The sequence below is a fragment of the Podarcis muralis genome, chromosome 12 (assembly GCF_964188315.1).
Source record: "Podarcis muralis chromosome 12, rPodMur119.hap1.1, whole genome shotgun sequence".
NCBI classification, from domain to species: domain Eukaryota; kingdom Metazoa; phylum Chordata; class Lepidosauria; order Squamata; family Lacertidae; genus Podarcis; species Podarcis muralis.
The window spans coordinates 15,531,066-15,546,361 of record NC_135666.1 but is presented as its reverse complement, the minus strand read 5'-3'; the positions used below and the strand labels follow the sequence as shown (position 1 = coordinate 15,546,361).

Below are 15,296 nucleotides of genomic sequence, written 5' to 3'. Positions count from 1 at the left end.
GCAGCTAAAATTGTCTAACCTGAATGGCTACATGAAAAATAAAACTCAAGATATGCTTAGCATTGTCAAATTACATTTTGAAAGTCTTTATGTCTGCGTAGGCAGAAGTTTGATCACGGGGTGATTTTGCAGTAGACACACCAGTTGGCCAGCAAGGATTTGACTACTAATAGCAAGACTAGAAGGGACGCGGGTGGCGCTGTGGGTAAAACCTCAGCGCCTAGGACTTGCCGATCGCATGGTCGGCGGTTCGAATCCCCGCGGCGGGGTGCGCTCCCGTCTTTCGGTCCCAGTGCCTGCCAACCTAGCAGTTTGAAAGCACCTCCGGGTGCAAGTAGATAAATAGGGACCGCTTACCAGCGGGAAGGTAAACGGCGTTCCGTGTGCTGCGCTGGCTCGCCAGATGCAGCTTGTCACGCTAGCCACGTGACCCGGAAGTGTCTGCGGACAGCGCTGGCTCCCGGCCTATAGAGTGAGATGAGCGCACAACCCTAGAGTCTGGCAAGACTGGCCCGAACAGGCAGGGGTACCTAGCAAGACTAGAGGCTCTTCTACTTAAATGCAGTTTTGCACTATGTATATGCAAATTAAGGGACGCGGGTGGCGCTGTGGGTAAAACCTCAGTGCCTAGGACTTGCCGATCGCATGGTCGGCGGTTCGAATCCCCGCGGCGGGGTGAGCTCCCGTCTTTCGGTCCCAGCTCCTGCCCACCTAGCAGTTCGAAAGCACCCTTAAGGGCAAGTAGATAAATAGGTACCGCTTTATAGCGGGAAGGTAAACGGCGTTTCCGTGTGCTGCGCTGGTGCTGGCTCGCTAGAGCAGCTTCGTCACGCTGGCCACGTGACCCGGAAGTGTCTCCGGACAGCGCTGGCCCCCGGCCTCTTAAGTGAGATTGGCGCACAACCCTAGAGTCGGACACGACTGGCCCGTACGGGCAGGGGTACCTTTACCTTTGCCTTTATATGCAAATTATCCCAGTCTGTGGCACAGTGAGGTTCAGCAGACAACTGGCTCTGACCCGCCACTATTTTGAACCAGAACCCTAGAGTTCTAGTAAAAAGCAAAAAGTAAATCCTACAAGTCTGAAGTCTGCCCACACCTGCTCTATATAAAACACTTTTGCGAATTGCAGTTTCTCAATCCTTTAGCAATATGACCAGTCTGTTTTGGCGATACTTCACACACCTAACCGGGGCTGTATTTGTTTTCAAATATGGAGACACCCATGTATAAACATTGCTTACTAATCAAACATGTTTAGTCATCTGTCCAGTCTTTATTGCAAATGCCAATTGTTTCCATGGAGTCAACTGGCCAGTCTATCAGCTTGGTGGGCACGGTTCTATTTCTTCCTTCCTTCCTTTGCAACATCACTCACAGTTACAATCAACTTTACAGCCTTAAATTTTGTGGCCCCTTGTTCTTCAGAGAGTAACTTGATGTGGTAATAAGCCAAACTAAACACACAAACCACAATGGAGCAGTGTGGGCATACTTTTTAGAATCATTGTGGTAGCAATGAGTTTCCAGCTCGTCACGTATTTATAGAGAAAGTTTGTCTTTGCCAGTGAGGCTATGAATAGCCTGAGAAGAACCCAATCGTGTTTTTTTAAAATTGAAGATCCAGTATGAACCCTGGACTTTTCAGTGCAGTCTGTAAACTGTTGTTGAGTGGCATTGCCCTCTGTTTACCACAAGTAGCAATATACAAAATGAGCTATGCATTCTTAATGCCTTTTTTCTTCTTCTATCCTGCAGCTTAGGTGGTGATCAATACAGTTCTCTCTGAGGAGCCAGAAAGCAGGCAGCTCATGACTTCTGATCAGGACCCTAAAGTTGTGGCTGAACCGCAGGTGCAGCAAGTACAAGAAGTTAAAGATAGTTCTCATCTAGTAAGTATCATGGTGAAGACTTGATAAATATGAATGCATGAAAGTGTGGTTATTTTAGCCACTGTTCTATCCCCCTGAATCTTATGCCTGCTTTGGGTAACCTTGTGATACAAGTTATTTTCTGTATTGATTCTGCAGCAAATAGAACTCTTTTCTTCGCTCATTTCATTTAGTTGTGCTAAGCATATGAAACAGAAAGCAACCTTTCAGCTTTCTGGTTCTGCTAGTTATATTCATTCAAAGGAGAAGTTTTGTCACAGGTCCCCTTAGTCTAAAGCAGGAATAAGCTACTTTGTGTAACAATTGTTTTTTTATATGCTTGCTTTTTTGACTTTCTGCTGCCACACACAGGGCTTTCATTTCAATAGCAAACAGCGTTAAGAGAGGTCTTCTGGAATAGTAGAGTCCGCAAAATGAAACTTGAATAAATTGAAATTATTACTACTACTATTATTACTATTGATTGATTGATTACCCGCCCTTCGCTCTAAGGTTCCAGGGCGAGTCACAACATTAAAACACAATATTAAAAACAGTTCAGAGCACAGTCACAGAAACAAGGTGGGCCCTAAACATATAATCTCAACTGTCAAAAGCTGTATATGGGAAGCTGTATAATGAAGGTACCAGATGCAGCGCTGTTAGGAGGGAGTTCCACAACTTAGTGGCTGCCACAGAGTTAGCCTCTCCTGGGCTCTGTCTGCCAATCTTAGCAGAAGGGAAGGAGATGACTTTTCGAGTGTTGGGGGCCTGAGTTGTTTAGGGCTTTAAACATAAGCATCTTGAATTAGGCTTGGAAATGAACTAGCAACCAAAGCATCTTGAATTAGGCTTGGAAATGAACTAGCAACCAATGCAGCTGTTTTAAAACAGAGGTATATCATCATCATCATCATCGTCATCATTATATTTATTAAATTTCTATATAAGGTCTGGTTGCTGCATTTGGACCAATTGAAGTTTCTGAGTCTCCTTCAAGGGCAGCCCTCCACTAAGCCTGTTGCAATAATCCAAACTGGGAGTTACCAGAGCATGGGGTACACCGGCCCACGTCATCTCTGTCCAAAAGGGGCTGTGGAAGGGGAAGCATTCAGACCTGGAAAAAGGCAATCCTATCCACTGAGGCCACCTGAGCCTCCAGTGACAATGATGAATCCAGGAGCATCCCCCAAGTTTGCGAACCTGTGAAAATTGGCATCCTACAATATTCTTGTACTATATATCTGAATTGCAGCACAATCAATCATGGAGTCAGCCTTTGGGCAAGCAGCCTTTTCTTTCCTATGTGCGTAGTAGTAGTAGTAGTAGTAGTAGTAGACTGAATTAATTCAGCAAGGGCAGCTACTGGTGCAGAGAGGTGCTGGATGATATTTTATTGTTGCACAAGCCTTGTTGAGGACCTTTGCAAATGGCTTGGACAGCAGTGGGATTCTTTATTAACAATATCCCACCAAAAGCGTGGTGAAGAATATCTTGTGGTAATGGCAGATATTGGCTCAGCCAAGGGAATTAATGTAGCCTGATTATCTTTCTCAGAACAAACATCACAGTTCTCTTGGTTTAGGAAAACATAGGCTGGCCAAAAAAGCTTTAGAGATCTGAACCTGCACATCAGGAAATAAGGATTCACACTCCCACCCATCTGTCAAATTTGCCCCATTGGGCAGGGCCAGATAAAGATCTGATCCCCAGAGCCAAAAATGTTCCCCATCCCTTCTGTAACTTGTGGACGTTCTCTCTTTAGCCAGACTGAGGCAAAACCTGTTGGTTTTCCTAGTCAGGGTATGCCACATGGAATGGTTTTTCTTTTGTGGACTTTCTCCTTCTCACGCCCATGTTTTGTGGGCAGAACTGAATTGTTTCGGACACATTCCCCCCCCCCCCCGCCTCAGTTTTGGGCATCACATCGAGAAATTGAGGTGAATCGTGTTAGTGCAAATGGTCATGTGAGAATAGTATGTAAATTACATGTTGGAAGTGGGCAAGCAGGATGGTCTTCATTGTTGTCTTCTCTCTCCTGCCCCGCAAAAAATTTAAAAAGCAAGGAATTACTGGAGCGGTTTTAATTTGCAGTACCTTAAGAATGAACTCTGAGGCTTTGAACTGTACTTTGGATAGAAAAATCCTGTTGAGCCCCTAACAGAGTTTCCTTGTTCTATCAATTCCTAATTACAGCAAATTAACATGCAATATTGCAGTAGGTTAGGATGCATATGCACCCTTTTTTGTTATTCAGTTCAATATGGAAGTGGCTGCTCTGACAAGGCATTCTTACATTTAGAAGGAGAGACAGACAGCTAAAGTTCTGAACACTTTCATTGTTTGGGAGATGAAAAAATGAAGAAAATCCTCCAAATACCTAGTACAAGCCAGAAAAATAGATAGCTGAAAGTCACATTGTTTAGCATAATGCTGGCTTTACATAGAGGCATTTTAGGAACTGGGCTTTGGATTTTGAGTGGCAATAGCATATGAACCCCCTGCACTGTTTAAACAGTGCTATTTTTGGCATCTGGGTGTTGGCTTGTCTGCCCAGCAGCCTTGAAGTGAAGTGGGTATATGCAGTAAAGAGCTCACAGTTCCGGGACTTGTAAAAGGCAACATAAAAATGGGTTGCTGTTTCAGTAAAGAACTCAACAGCAAGAATGAGAAGATGAGTCTTTTGCAAAAATCAACTGAAGAGGAGACGTCAGAAAGCGGGATAAGTAAAACTTTAACTTCCATTTTGGAGACCATGGAAAGAAAGGAGCTGCATGTAATCCAAGAGGCAGTTTCTGGAACACCTGCTACTCATAATAATTGCGTAGAGTCAGTTAAATATCCTTCAGGCCATTGTGCGGGGATCGCTGAAGGTGGCCACAACCCCAGTAGATCTTTTAATCTTTATCCACATAATGCAAGAAAGGTCTTGAATGGGTATGGCAGTTTACAAGAGTGCAAACGAATGGAAGATACGGATGGTGCTGAAAATCTTCCAGAAAGTAGCAGTAGCAATGTTCAATGTGTGAATAATGCAGGCAGCAACCATATTAATAGCAATAATGAAACTGGATCTACTGTAGCTGGAAAGCCATGCCGTTCACTTGAAAGTACTTCTTCATGTGTGCCGGTGGCTGTAAGCCAAGGAAGCATCTTCCCGAAAGCCTTAAGTACATGTGGAATAAAAGGCAAGCAAGTTATGGGTGAGTGCTTATTAGTGCAGGACGAAGTAGATTCTGTTAAAAGTAATTGTAGTGCAGTAGGTTCAGGTAGAGCAGACAGAGAGACAGCAGCTTCAAGCTTTGCATATCTTGATATCGACAGGCCCCATATAAGTAACAGAGATGAATTCTACAGTATTTGTATAGTTGACGATGATCTGAGAATGGATCTAGAAGAAGGGCAAGCTATTGTGCATGGAGAGACTGCTTTAGAGGTAGAAAGTTCAGCTGTTCAGGAGATGTACAGTATGACATGGCCTGGGGAAAGTGGGAAGGAATTGTTAGTCCCGAAGAAGCCGGTTCAGGTGCCTGTTGACTTCAGTGCTCTGAAAGATGAATCTCCCAATATAATAAAGGATAGTTTACTGATGCCAAAAAGTGAAATGGGGGTAAAAGCTCCAGTTGGCTTAGTGAATGGGGATCACAGGTTAAATACTGACAGAATAGCAGCAGAAGTGTTAAGGGCACAAGCACATGGGGAAGATCTTACTAAAAATAGAACCCAGGAAATGAATATGGTAGATAGTAGTAGAAGCTTTGTGAATGAATCACTTGGTGAAAACAATAATTCTCCAACACTTGTGCATTTGGAGAAAGGCATGAAATATTCTCTGCAATTAAAAAGCAGGACTCATGCATGGACTTCCCTTTTCAATAGTGAGCACAAATGTCTCACTGAAGATGTAAAGTCTGAATCTAATGAAAATCAAAATACCGAAGGTGAAAACTCTAAACAGTTGTTGGGAAGCCTGAAGTTTTCATCAGAGTTTGAGGACACAACTGGTGATTTCCTCTCTGTAGGTCAAAATAACACAAAAAACCAAAGTCAAGTGAATAGGCAAAACTTTACAGGAAGCACAAATGAATTTTGCAGAGTATCTGCCTGCAGTGATAAGAAAACCCCTAACTTTTCTGAACAGTTTAATCCAGAGCTACTCCTGAAATATGAAGATGTTTCTGATCTTGGAACATTCTGCTCCCAAGGGGATCTGAAAGAAAGCACCATTAAAACACTTCCAACATCAGAGAGTGTGGCCTTTGAAGCGGAAATACCCCATGTTTCAGAGTTTACCAGTTATGAAGATGGCAACTTTATAAGGGCTGCTCAGCAAAACCTGTCTCAAATAGATAACATACCTTCAGAGATGAGTGATTTGACAGAAGGATCATGGGGAAGCGAAGAGACATTAACTTTTTCTAAGCCTCTTAATGTAAATGTAAATGAATATGAAAGAATCCAAAATGAAAATTGCTTGGAAGTTCAAGTTCCACACAACCTCTCTAAAAAAGATGGCAAAACAAATGACTATTCCAGTTCACTTAACGAAGATAACAGCTGCTGTGTCTCTTTAGCGCATTCTGAAGCGAGTGAGATGGATTTGAATGATGAACAATGCAAGCTATGGAACAAATGTACATTCCATAGACTGGAAGATCAGCTGAGTGCAGGGACTGACCCTCACAAATTAATAGCAACTGCAGAAGAGCCTGTCAATGGGTTGAAATGGGAAACACACCATGAAAGGAAAACACATAGTGAAATAGAAACCAAGGCAGATTCTGAAAATTTCACTGTTCAAGATGACTGTATGTTAAATGGCAATAATGATCTAATGCAAAAACTTCGAGTATCTTCAAATATGCAAGAGAGGCCTTTAGGTCTGGAGGAGTCTTTAAGTGTCCTGCAGATTGATAAAGCTAATAGTCAGCTTGAAACAGAGAGACTTCCTGCATCAGTTGATGAAAGTGATGCTAGAAATGTAAAAATAGAAACTAGTCACACTGAGACATCGACCAGATCAAGGGGAGGGAAATCAGGATTCTACGGAAACAGCTCTTTACCCAAACAGAGTATAATGGAAACCATGTGCCCTCTTAGGCCTTTAAATTCTGAAGTTTCAATTCCCTGTGCAGATATATTAGCAGAAAATGCAAAGGACTCTGCTCCCCAAAACGGCCAGCAGAAACTGAACGTTGAGGTGGAATGTGCTTCCAGATCAGATGCCAAAGACTCTCTGACTTGTACCGATGCAGGTGGGATTTGTATTGACCCCAAGCAGGTAGACAAATATGCTGCTACTCCTTCGTACGAAATACCTCTGGCCTCTGTTAACGATCAAGAATGTGACCAAGGCAATGCAAAGCATGTATTGGATCTGATGGAAGATATATTAAAGGAATCTGATAACACACACAAAATGGATATGGGCGATTCCCAAGGTGATCCGCTTTGTCCATCTGTTCCACTAAGTAGTTTGTTTTCATCTGCCAAGTTTACAGATGATCAGGAATATCTGATGGGATATTTGTGGATTAATTCATCTTTTAACAAAACGGATAGCTCATGCAGTGCTAGTGAGGTGCTCCAAAATGAAACTGGCGATGTGACTGTTCCTTCTTTTGAAATGGGAGGATACCCTTACCAGTTGCTAGTACAACAAAACAGTGATATCTGGGGATGGCAAGATAGAGATGAAGGATATGTAAGTATTTCACCATCATAATTTGATTCATCAGGCACTTTTAAAAAGAAAGTTGCTGTAATCCAAGGTGAAGATTTTGATTTGATGTATGGTATTCTAAAACTCCAGCAGTGTTTCCATTTGTTTGAGTTAAGCCACTATCAATTGCTAAAATGGAGGCATACATAACAGCACATCTTGGTACCTGTGTTGTGGCAGGCATACACATCTCTTTTGTTGCCTCTCACCCATCCATAGCCTCTGAAGGTTGCCACAAAGTTGATATTTTGCAACTTACTGTAACGTTCTCCCTAAAACAGATTGGAAAAATGCTTGGGTTAAATTTTAATACATTATTGATGAGCCAATTTTCCCAAGTTTGAACTGGGAAGTAAATAATTGTGTCCCTATACCTGCACTCCTATCTGAGAGCTGAAGGACGAGGATTTGAAAAAGCATCTTGCTACCATTACGTTGTAAAATTGCTTTTAGCCATTTGTGAGCGGTAGCTTTGTAACGGTGGTCGGGGTCTAATTGAGGGCACGTAAGTGAGCCTCACTCGAACGCAGGAGGACTTACTTCTGAGTAGGCTATATATGGGATTGCAGTGCACATGTCTAGTCTGGGCATTTCCTCCTCCCCTAGCACTGTGTGTAGAGAATTACTGTAATGCTAACTTGGTTGCTGTAACTGCTTTGAACTTGGGCTGTTGCAGGATTTGCTGCCATGTTTCCATGTTGAATAGAGGGGTGCATTTCATTCGTTTTTCCCAGAGTTTCTTGGGGCACACCTAACTGTTGGAAGCTGGACAGCACCAGCGCTCTTTCTCTTAATCCTTTTTTGGATTTGTGTTTTACTTTTCGTTACTGGCAGTGGCAGCAGAGCTCCTCAGTGGCAGCCAGCCAGCAATATTATGTCCCTGGAACATTGCTAAGCAAGAGGTAGCATTGTTTGATTGAGGCTGGGAGGGCTATGGGGGGAATACTCCCAAGGCTCAAGTCCTATGCCCTGCTAGGATTAAGCTCCATCAAACACAGTGGGATGTGCTTCTGAGTAGACGTGTGCAAGATTGCATTGAAACTGAGGAGGGGAGTCTTCATCATCACAAACTTGAGCTGGCTATCAAGGCCAGCCAAAACTCTGATGGCCCCTGCACTTTCCTAATGTAAAGGAAGACATTTCTCATAGAATCATAGAGTTGGAAGGGACCCTGAGTCCAATCTGGTCCAATGCCCTGCAATGCAGGAATATGCAGCTGTCTCTTACAGGGATCGAACCTGCAACCTTGGCATTGTCAGCACCATACCTACTGAGCTTAGATTTGTTTCTAGGTTTGTTGCTTAAAAACTATAGAGCAATGATGTTTGGAGTTTTGTAGCAGTTATTGCCGCTAGGGTTGTTATTAAGAGAGATAACACTTGTCTTGTTATGTTTGTGGTTTTGTCTTTATTTTGAAAGGCAGGCAAGAGCCAAAGTGGTCACAATTTATTGTGGAAATTATCCTAGACATAAATTGCTCATAACGATACCAATCGTGCAAGCCTTAATTCTTCAAGGGAATTATTGTGTAAGGGGAATTGTTGCACAAATACACCCATCTTATCATAACCACATGATTAGAAGATTGTAAAGCATGCATTGCAATAAGTAGCTAGTTCAACCATTTATGACATGATGGAAATCTAATCTTATAGTGCCATCATCTTTGAGGACATTTTCATAGTTGTACAATATAAGCTATGAATCCTCCTTCATACCTTGCCTCAGCCCATGGGCTTGCTAAGGGGGCCTTAAGAAAACTCGCATCAATCACTTTCCCCCTTCCTCTGTAGTAAGAATATGTTTGGACATTCCCTTACAGAACTGGTTCAAAGATTATGGAGTTAACATCCGCTTTTGATCTTGCCAATGCTTAGATTTACTTTTACCTTTATTATGGCTCCTTTTTTTGATAATGTTTGTTTACTGCTTTTGTAAGCCTCATTCTTGCACACTGCTCTAGCACGGCACAACGAACGTTGCCTTCTATTTTTGACTAACCACAGCTTAGCCTTAAGTCTGAATCTGGACAACCTGCAGTTAATCTTAACTACGAAGCCTGCATTTTTTTTTAGTAAACTACAGTTAAAATTAACCACAGTTTAGGGCTCAGATATAACACTAAACTGGGGTTGTTGTTGTTATTGTTATTATTTATTAATAAAAAAAACCAGATAGAAGCTGCGAGTTTCCTCATAGCTACACCCAGGCATGGGAGAGTGTGCAGATCCAAGGCTCACACAGGCAGCTCCTCCTAATGCTAAATCATGGAGGGAGGTAGCGCATGAATGTCATACTTGCACAGGCTCATATTGGTAGCACTAAAATGTGATTTAGTGTAACCATGTGAATGTAGCCACTGTTGAAAACCAGTTGGATGTCTCCATTTGGTGGGAAAAGTGGAGTATAAATCTGATCATAAATATAAATGAAGCCTGGGTGGTAACTTTCATAAATGGAGCAGAGCTTTCCTGACTCCTACCTCCTGCAGCTTCCTGTGGTCTCATCCCAATTGAGTTGGGTCCTTTGGGAAAGGTGTAAGATTATTTTTTGGGTGGGGGGGGGACTGCCGATGGAGGAGAGACTTGTCGGAAATACCTCCTTACAAGAGAAGGAGAACAACTTGGAATCTAAGGCAATTGATGTTGCTTCTTTGAATATTCCAAAGAGCTATACAAATGATAAATGTGGATGAATTTGCCTTGACAAGTAATGTAGGTTGAGTTTACATCAGCACCGAATGGCCTCTAGCCACAAGAACTCTTATTCCACTGCTGTATATCTTTTAACCATTTGTGGGTTGCATTTATAATAAGGAACCACGTAAAATTACAGGCATTTAGTTAACAGAGCGTAACCCAATTGTTATTTCCTAGGAGTCGGCCAAGGTTTCTGAACTAAATCCTAATGCAAAAGTATGGGGGAATCATATGTTACATGTGGAAGCAAGCGGGGCTAATGATGGCGGCGTGAGCAAAACCTGGGAAGAAATAGCAGATCATCCACCGGATTCCTGCAAAGAAGGTACGATTCTAGCTGAGTGTGCTGGTCCTCTGAGCCTTTTCTTTCTAATTTAAAGCAGATAAAGAATGTCTTGGTTTGTGACTCCTGCCACTTTTCCTGCAGGGTTGGAGGCCAACGGTGATGGTGACAAAAAGCACCAGAATGAATCGTTAACAGAACTGCAAGAACCATCACTGTCAGCTCCACTGTCAGACCAGACAGATATGAACCCTTTGGCTCTAGATCATTCAGAGTATGAATCTATACACGAAAACACTCAGACAGGTAAGAAAGAGGAGGCTTCCTTGTATGTTTTCAAAATGGTTTTCCAACTTACAAAATGACCCCCAGTGTTTATCCTAAATATGTCTTTGACGGGAACTTATAAATTACAAGCTACTGAAGAAATTTACCTGGGCAACACTGAATTATAGGCAGAAATGATTAAACAGTAACAATAGTTGCTTGTAGGAATCCTTGTTGCATAGTCTGAAATAAGTAGTGCCTATTAATGTAACAATTTTACTAGCACATTTGCATGTATTTATATGTGGGGCTCAGTCTGCTTCATTTAGGACAAACCACTGTTTGCCCCCGGGCTTGTGACTACAGTACATTTAAAGAAATACCAGATTGATCATATGTACAATATTTCAAATGTTCAAACTCGCCTCCGTCATTAAAAAGCAATCTAAACTTTGAAGTCTCAACAACCCAGACAATGCTAGGAACTTTGAACCTTCAATGTCTTGGGTAGTGAATATATTTACTAGATGAACTGAGTATTTTATAGGATCACAGGTTGTAGTGTTGACATGTTATCTTGGAAGTCTAAGTTGTATAATGAAAAGTGCCTACAGTGCATAATTCAGGAGTATTGCTCTCTAGTTCCCACCATCCCTGACCATCGGCCATGTTTATTTTAATTTTTTTTTAAATGAAGATTGTATTCTTTGGCAAAGGCAAGAAAAGCTGAATGATTCACATTATGCACATTTTATTTGCTTAATTCAGTAATTCTGCTTTTGCTAGTTACAGAGAAAGACAAACTATGCAGGGCATTAAATCTGCTCACTGTGCAACCCACACATGACATTGCCTACATGGTATCAATCCTCCACAATCTCAGGGCCAGAAACTTGCTCTGCAGTTACTTCTGCAGCTAGTGTCAAATACTGTGTTTTCAGGGTGTGAACATAGCATTTCAAGCAATGCACAGCTCTACCATTTTTATACAGTATATAGAGTGAGGATAGATACCACCTGCCTGGGGTACTTTCTGTTTTAAACTAATGTTATTGGGGAAACCTAATAACTCATCTAAGGAAGTCACATTACACAAGCATTTTTCTGTTGTGCAAACAGGCAGATATCATTGGATGTTGTTCAGTGCAGCCTAACACTATAATTCTTGTGTCATTTCTTCTGAGTCCAGAAAAGGAACTTTTCAAAACATTATATAATTCTCTTATCCATCTTAATCAATTTGGAGCTCCCTTCTGCTTTTTCCCAACTGATAATCTAAGTTTTTACTTAATAGAATAAACAACAGCAACAACAACAATTTATTATTTATACCCCACCCATCTGGCTGGGTTTCCCCAGCCACTCTGGGCGGCTTCCAACAAAACACTAAAATACAATAACCTATTAAACATTAAAAGCTTCCCTAAACAGGGCTGCCTTTAGATGTCTTCTAAAAGTTTGGTAGTTATTTTTCTCTTTGACATCTGGTGGGAGGGCATTCCACAGGGCGGGTGCCACTACCGAGAAGGCCCTCTGCCTGGTTCCCTGTAACTTGGCTTCTCGCAGCGAGGGAACTGCCAGAAGCCCTCGGAGCTGGATCTCAGTGTCCGGGCAGAACGATGGAGGTTGAGACGCTCCTTCAGGTATACTGGACCGAGGCCGTTTAGCAAAAAGAATTTAGCTCGTGTCTGCTGCAACGTCTGATGGCAAGAATTTCCACTGTAGTACCAAACACAATCCTGGCTTATACACTTGCTGTTAAAATTATAATGAATAATGCAACTTTCTTACATAAGGGTTTCATGTTGGTCTTTGTACTTTGAAGCTAACAAATGATTTTTTTTTCATATTATACCATTATATCATGGTGCTGTGCACATATTTCAAACTGCTTTCTCCGCAGTAATATATTTCAAGTTTTAAAGATGACGTTTGAGATACTTGTCTGCATTGAGTGTGTAAAGGGTGTACATAACAGAGCAGAAAAAATAAATACTAGAAGCCTTCTTGATAGCTTCCAGATATATAAAAATTTATTCCTGTTCAAATATTTACATATTTTACATCACCCTTATTTCTTAAAAGCTATTGCAACTGGAAAGGAATCCTAACTAATTTGTCAGTTGTTTATGTATTGATGGTAATATAAAATGATTGTTGCTTGGCTTTTCAATGGAGCCAACCTTTTCTAATGAGATGGGGTGGGTAGACTGTGGATGCAAGCTTATGTGTGTCTAAGCTCCACCAAAGTTTCTGCTGAGTCCGGATATTTAGGATCATGTGCAAGATACTCTTTGTGTCATGAGTTGGTATGAAGGGTACTTTATTTAACCTCTATTGCCATTGCAAATAAGGTGACCTTTGACACTTGAAGGAAGCTACTTTTTATGAAGGCTTGGTTTCTCCCCCAACTTTGTCAAACTCATGTCTTCTGTTTCTAGGAGGTAAAGAACAGCTGCAGTCAGAAGGTCAAGAAGACTTGCGAGAAGTACTGAAAAAAACACTGGAGTTCTGTTTATCTAGGTAAGCATAACATGTATTCTAGGTAAGCATAACATGTATTCAGTAGTGACCACTCATGCTGTATTTATTTAAAGCATTTTTGTTGGTAGCAAGGAAAATAGAGATATATACAAAATAGAATTCTTAGATGCCAATATCCATGTTTGGGGAAAATACTCTTGCAAAATATGCAGCATAGAGAGAGAGACCACTCATTTGATAAATTAAAAAGGTTGATTTATATACTCACAAAGGACAGGTTCATGTGCTTTTCCATGCAGCATTCAGTAAAGGTTGCACAGGCAGGAAAACCTGGCTTAGTTATACTGGTGCAAGTTCCTAAATTATTGGTGTAGGGATTTAAGAGAGCCCTCTTAGAGTGATGTGGTCTGCGCTTGGAGCAAGCAGCTCAGATCTCACAAATTGAGCTTCTCAAGTAGACTGTGAGGTACAGCGATAAGGCTTGATTACCTTCCTCCCAGGTTGGAGGGGAGCGACATAGCTAAGCCTGCCAGGCCAGCTTACTTTGTGGCATCAAACCCTTCATGCATTAATTAGACTTAGGCATGTTGGTTATCCCACATTTTTATCCCACTCTTCATAACAGAAGAGAAAAAGTCTTCCAGAGCAGTTTACAGATATTTGCCTTTTAGGATGATAGGTTAAGTCATGTGCGAGGAACCTTTGCCCTTTCAGATGCTGCTGAGTTACAACTCCCGATCAGCTCTAGTGAGCATGGCCAATGGGCAGCGGTGATGGAAGTGCGGTTCAGCAATATCTGGAGGGCCACATGTTCTCCACACTTGGCTTAAGTAATCATTACTGCAGAATAACTCACTACCCATTTTCACTGCTAAGCGTTAACGCAGGAAAAAAGGTTGTGGCATCTGGATTTAATAGAAGTTCATTATCCATATATGAAGTGGGCTCGGACCTTGAGAAGCATGGGAAGGAACCAAAATTCTACAGAGTAAATCCATATGGAATTTCCCCCCCCCCCCTCAGTTAAATATGCAATTTGTTTTTCTTCTTGCTTTGCTAATTTGCATACTGAAGCCTGTCAAGATAAGTTGGGTTTTTTAAAAAAAACAAAGCTGCCACTCACTCATTCTATCTGCAGCCAGATTTGTTTTCAGTGCTTTAGAAAACAGTAACTATTGAGAATAGATTTAAGTCAATTGTGACTTGTCATCTAGCAGGAAGGTGGGGTTTTTTTTGGGGGGGGGGTTGGCACTGATACCTCCTGTATGCTGATTGTTTAATGTACGGAGCTGCTTGGCTGTTGGAAATCTTAACTGAGCTATTTTCAAGACCAAAACTTCAAATACTATCCATGCATGAGCCTCTGTGACCCCATACTTAATTTGATGGGAGATAAAATATACGTCTCAACATCTAGAGGTGACAGCTGGATAGCTCAGCTGGTTAGAATGTGGTTCTGATAACACTAAGGTTTTAGGATTGATCCCAATAAGGGACAGCTGCATATTTCTGCATTACAGGGTGTTGGACTAGATGATCCTTAGAGACCCTTCCAGCTCTACGATGTTTTGAACAAACCTTGTCTGTAAGCTACAGAGCTAAACTCAGCGCACCAGCTACATAGATTCATAGAATTGTGGAGTTGGAAGGGACCTCAAGGGTCAGCCAGTCCAACCTAAAGTGGCCTATTATGGACTTGATGAATCTTTTTGCTGTTCTGTTTCCCTAGGGCTGTAAAACATAGTTTTAAAAGTACCTGGCAGGTGGGCTGCATCCAGTTTGGTGCACCTTATGTTGAAAATCCCTGCTTCTCTCTCTCTCTCTCTCTCTCTCTCTCTCTCTCTCTCTCCCCCCCCCCCCCCAAAGCAACAAAGCTAACATAGTTTCATAGGTAGCGGTTTCCTTCACTCTAGTAGCAAAGGGAATTTTAAGTAAATACATGACAGTTCCTTAATACGGTCATACCTCGG

The 15,296-nt window shown here is 41.8% G+C and overlaps 1 protein-coding gene across 2 annotated transcripts in view; it reads left to right on the top strand.

Moving 5' to 3' along the window:
* LARP4B (La ribonucleoprotein 4B) overlaps window positions 1-15,296 on the top strand; it is a 57,826-nt gene that overhangs the window by 22,733 nt on the left and 19,797 nt on the right. Inside the window, exons 2-5 of one of the 2 annotated variants that reach the window (XM_028750138.2) lie at window positions 1,759-1,892; window positions 10,470-10,617; window positions 10,720-10,881; window positions 13,284-13,365. In XM_028750138.2, the coding sequence (XP_028605971.2) occupies window positions 1,812-1,892; window positions 10,470-10,617; window positions 10,720-10,881; window positions 13,284-13,365 (473 nt within the window). In that variant the 5' untranslated portion in view covers window positions 1,759-1,811. Of the gene's footprint in view, window positions 1-1,758; window positions 1,893-4,485; window positions 7,576-10,469; window positions 10,618-10,719; window positions 10,882-13,283; window positions 13,366-15,296 lie in introns of those variants that run through there. The other variant, XM_077936763.1, reaches the window with a different exon arrangement.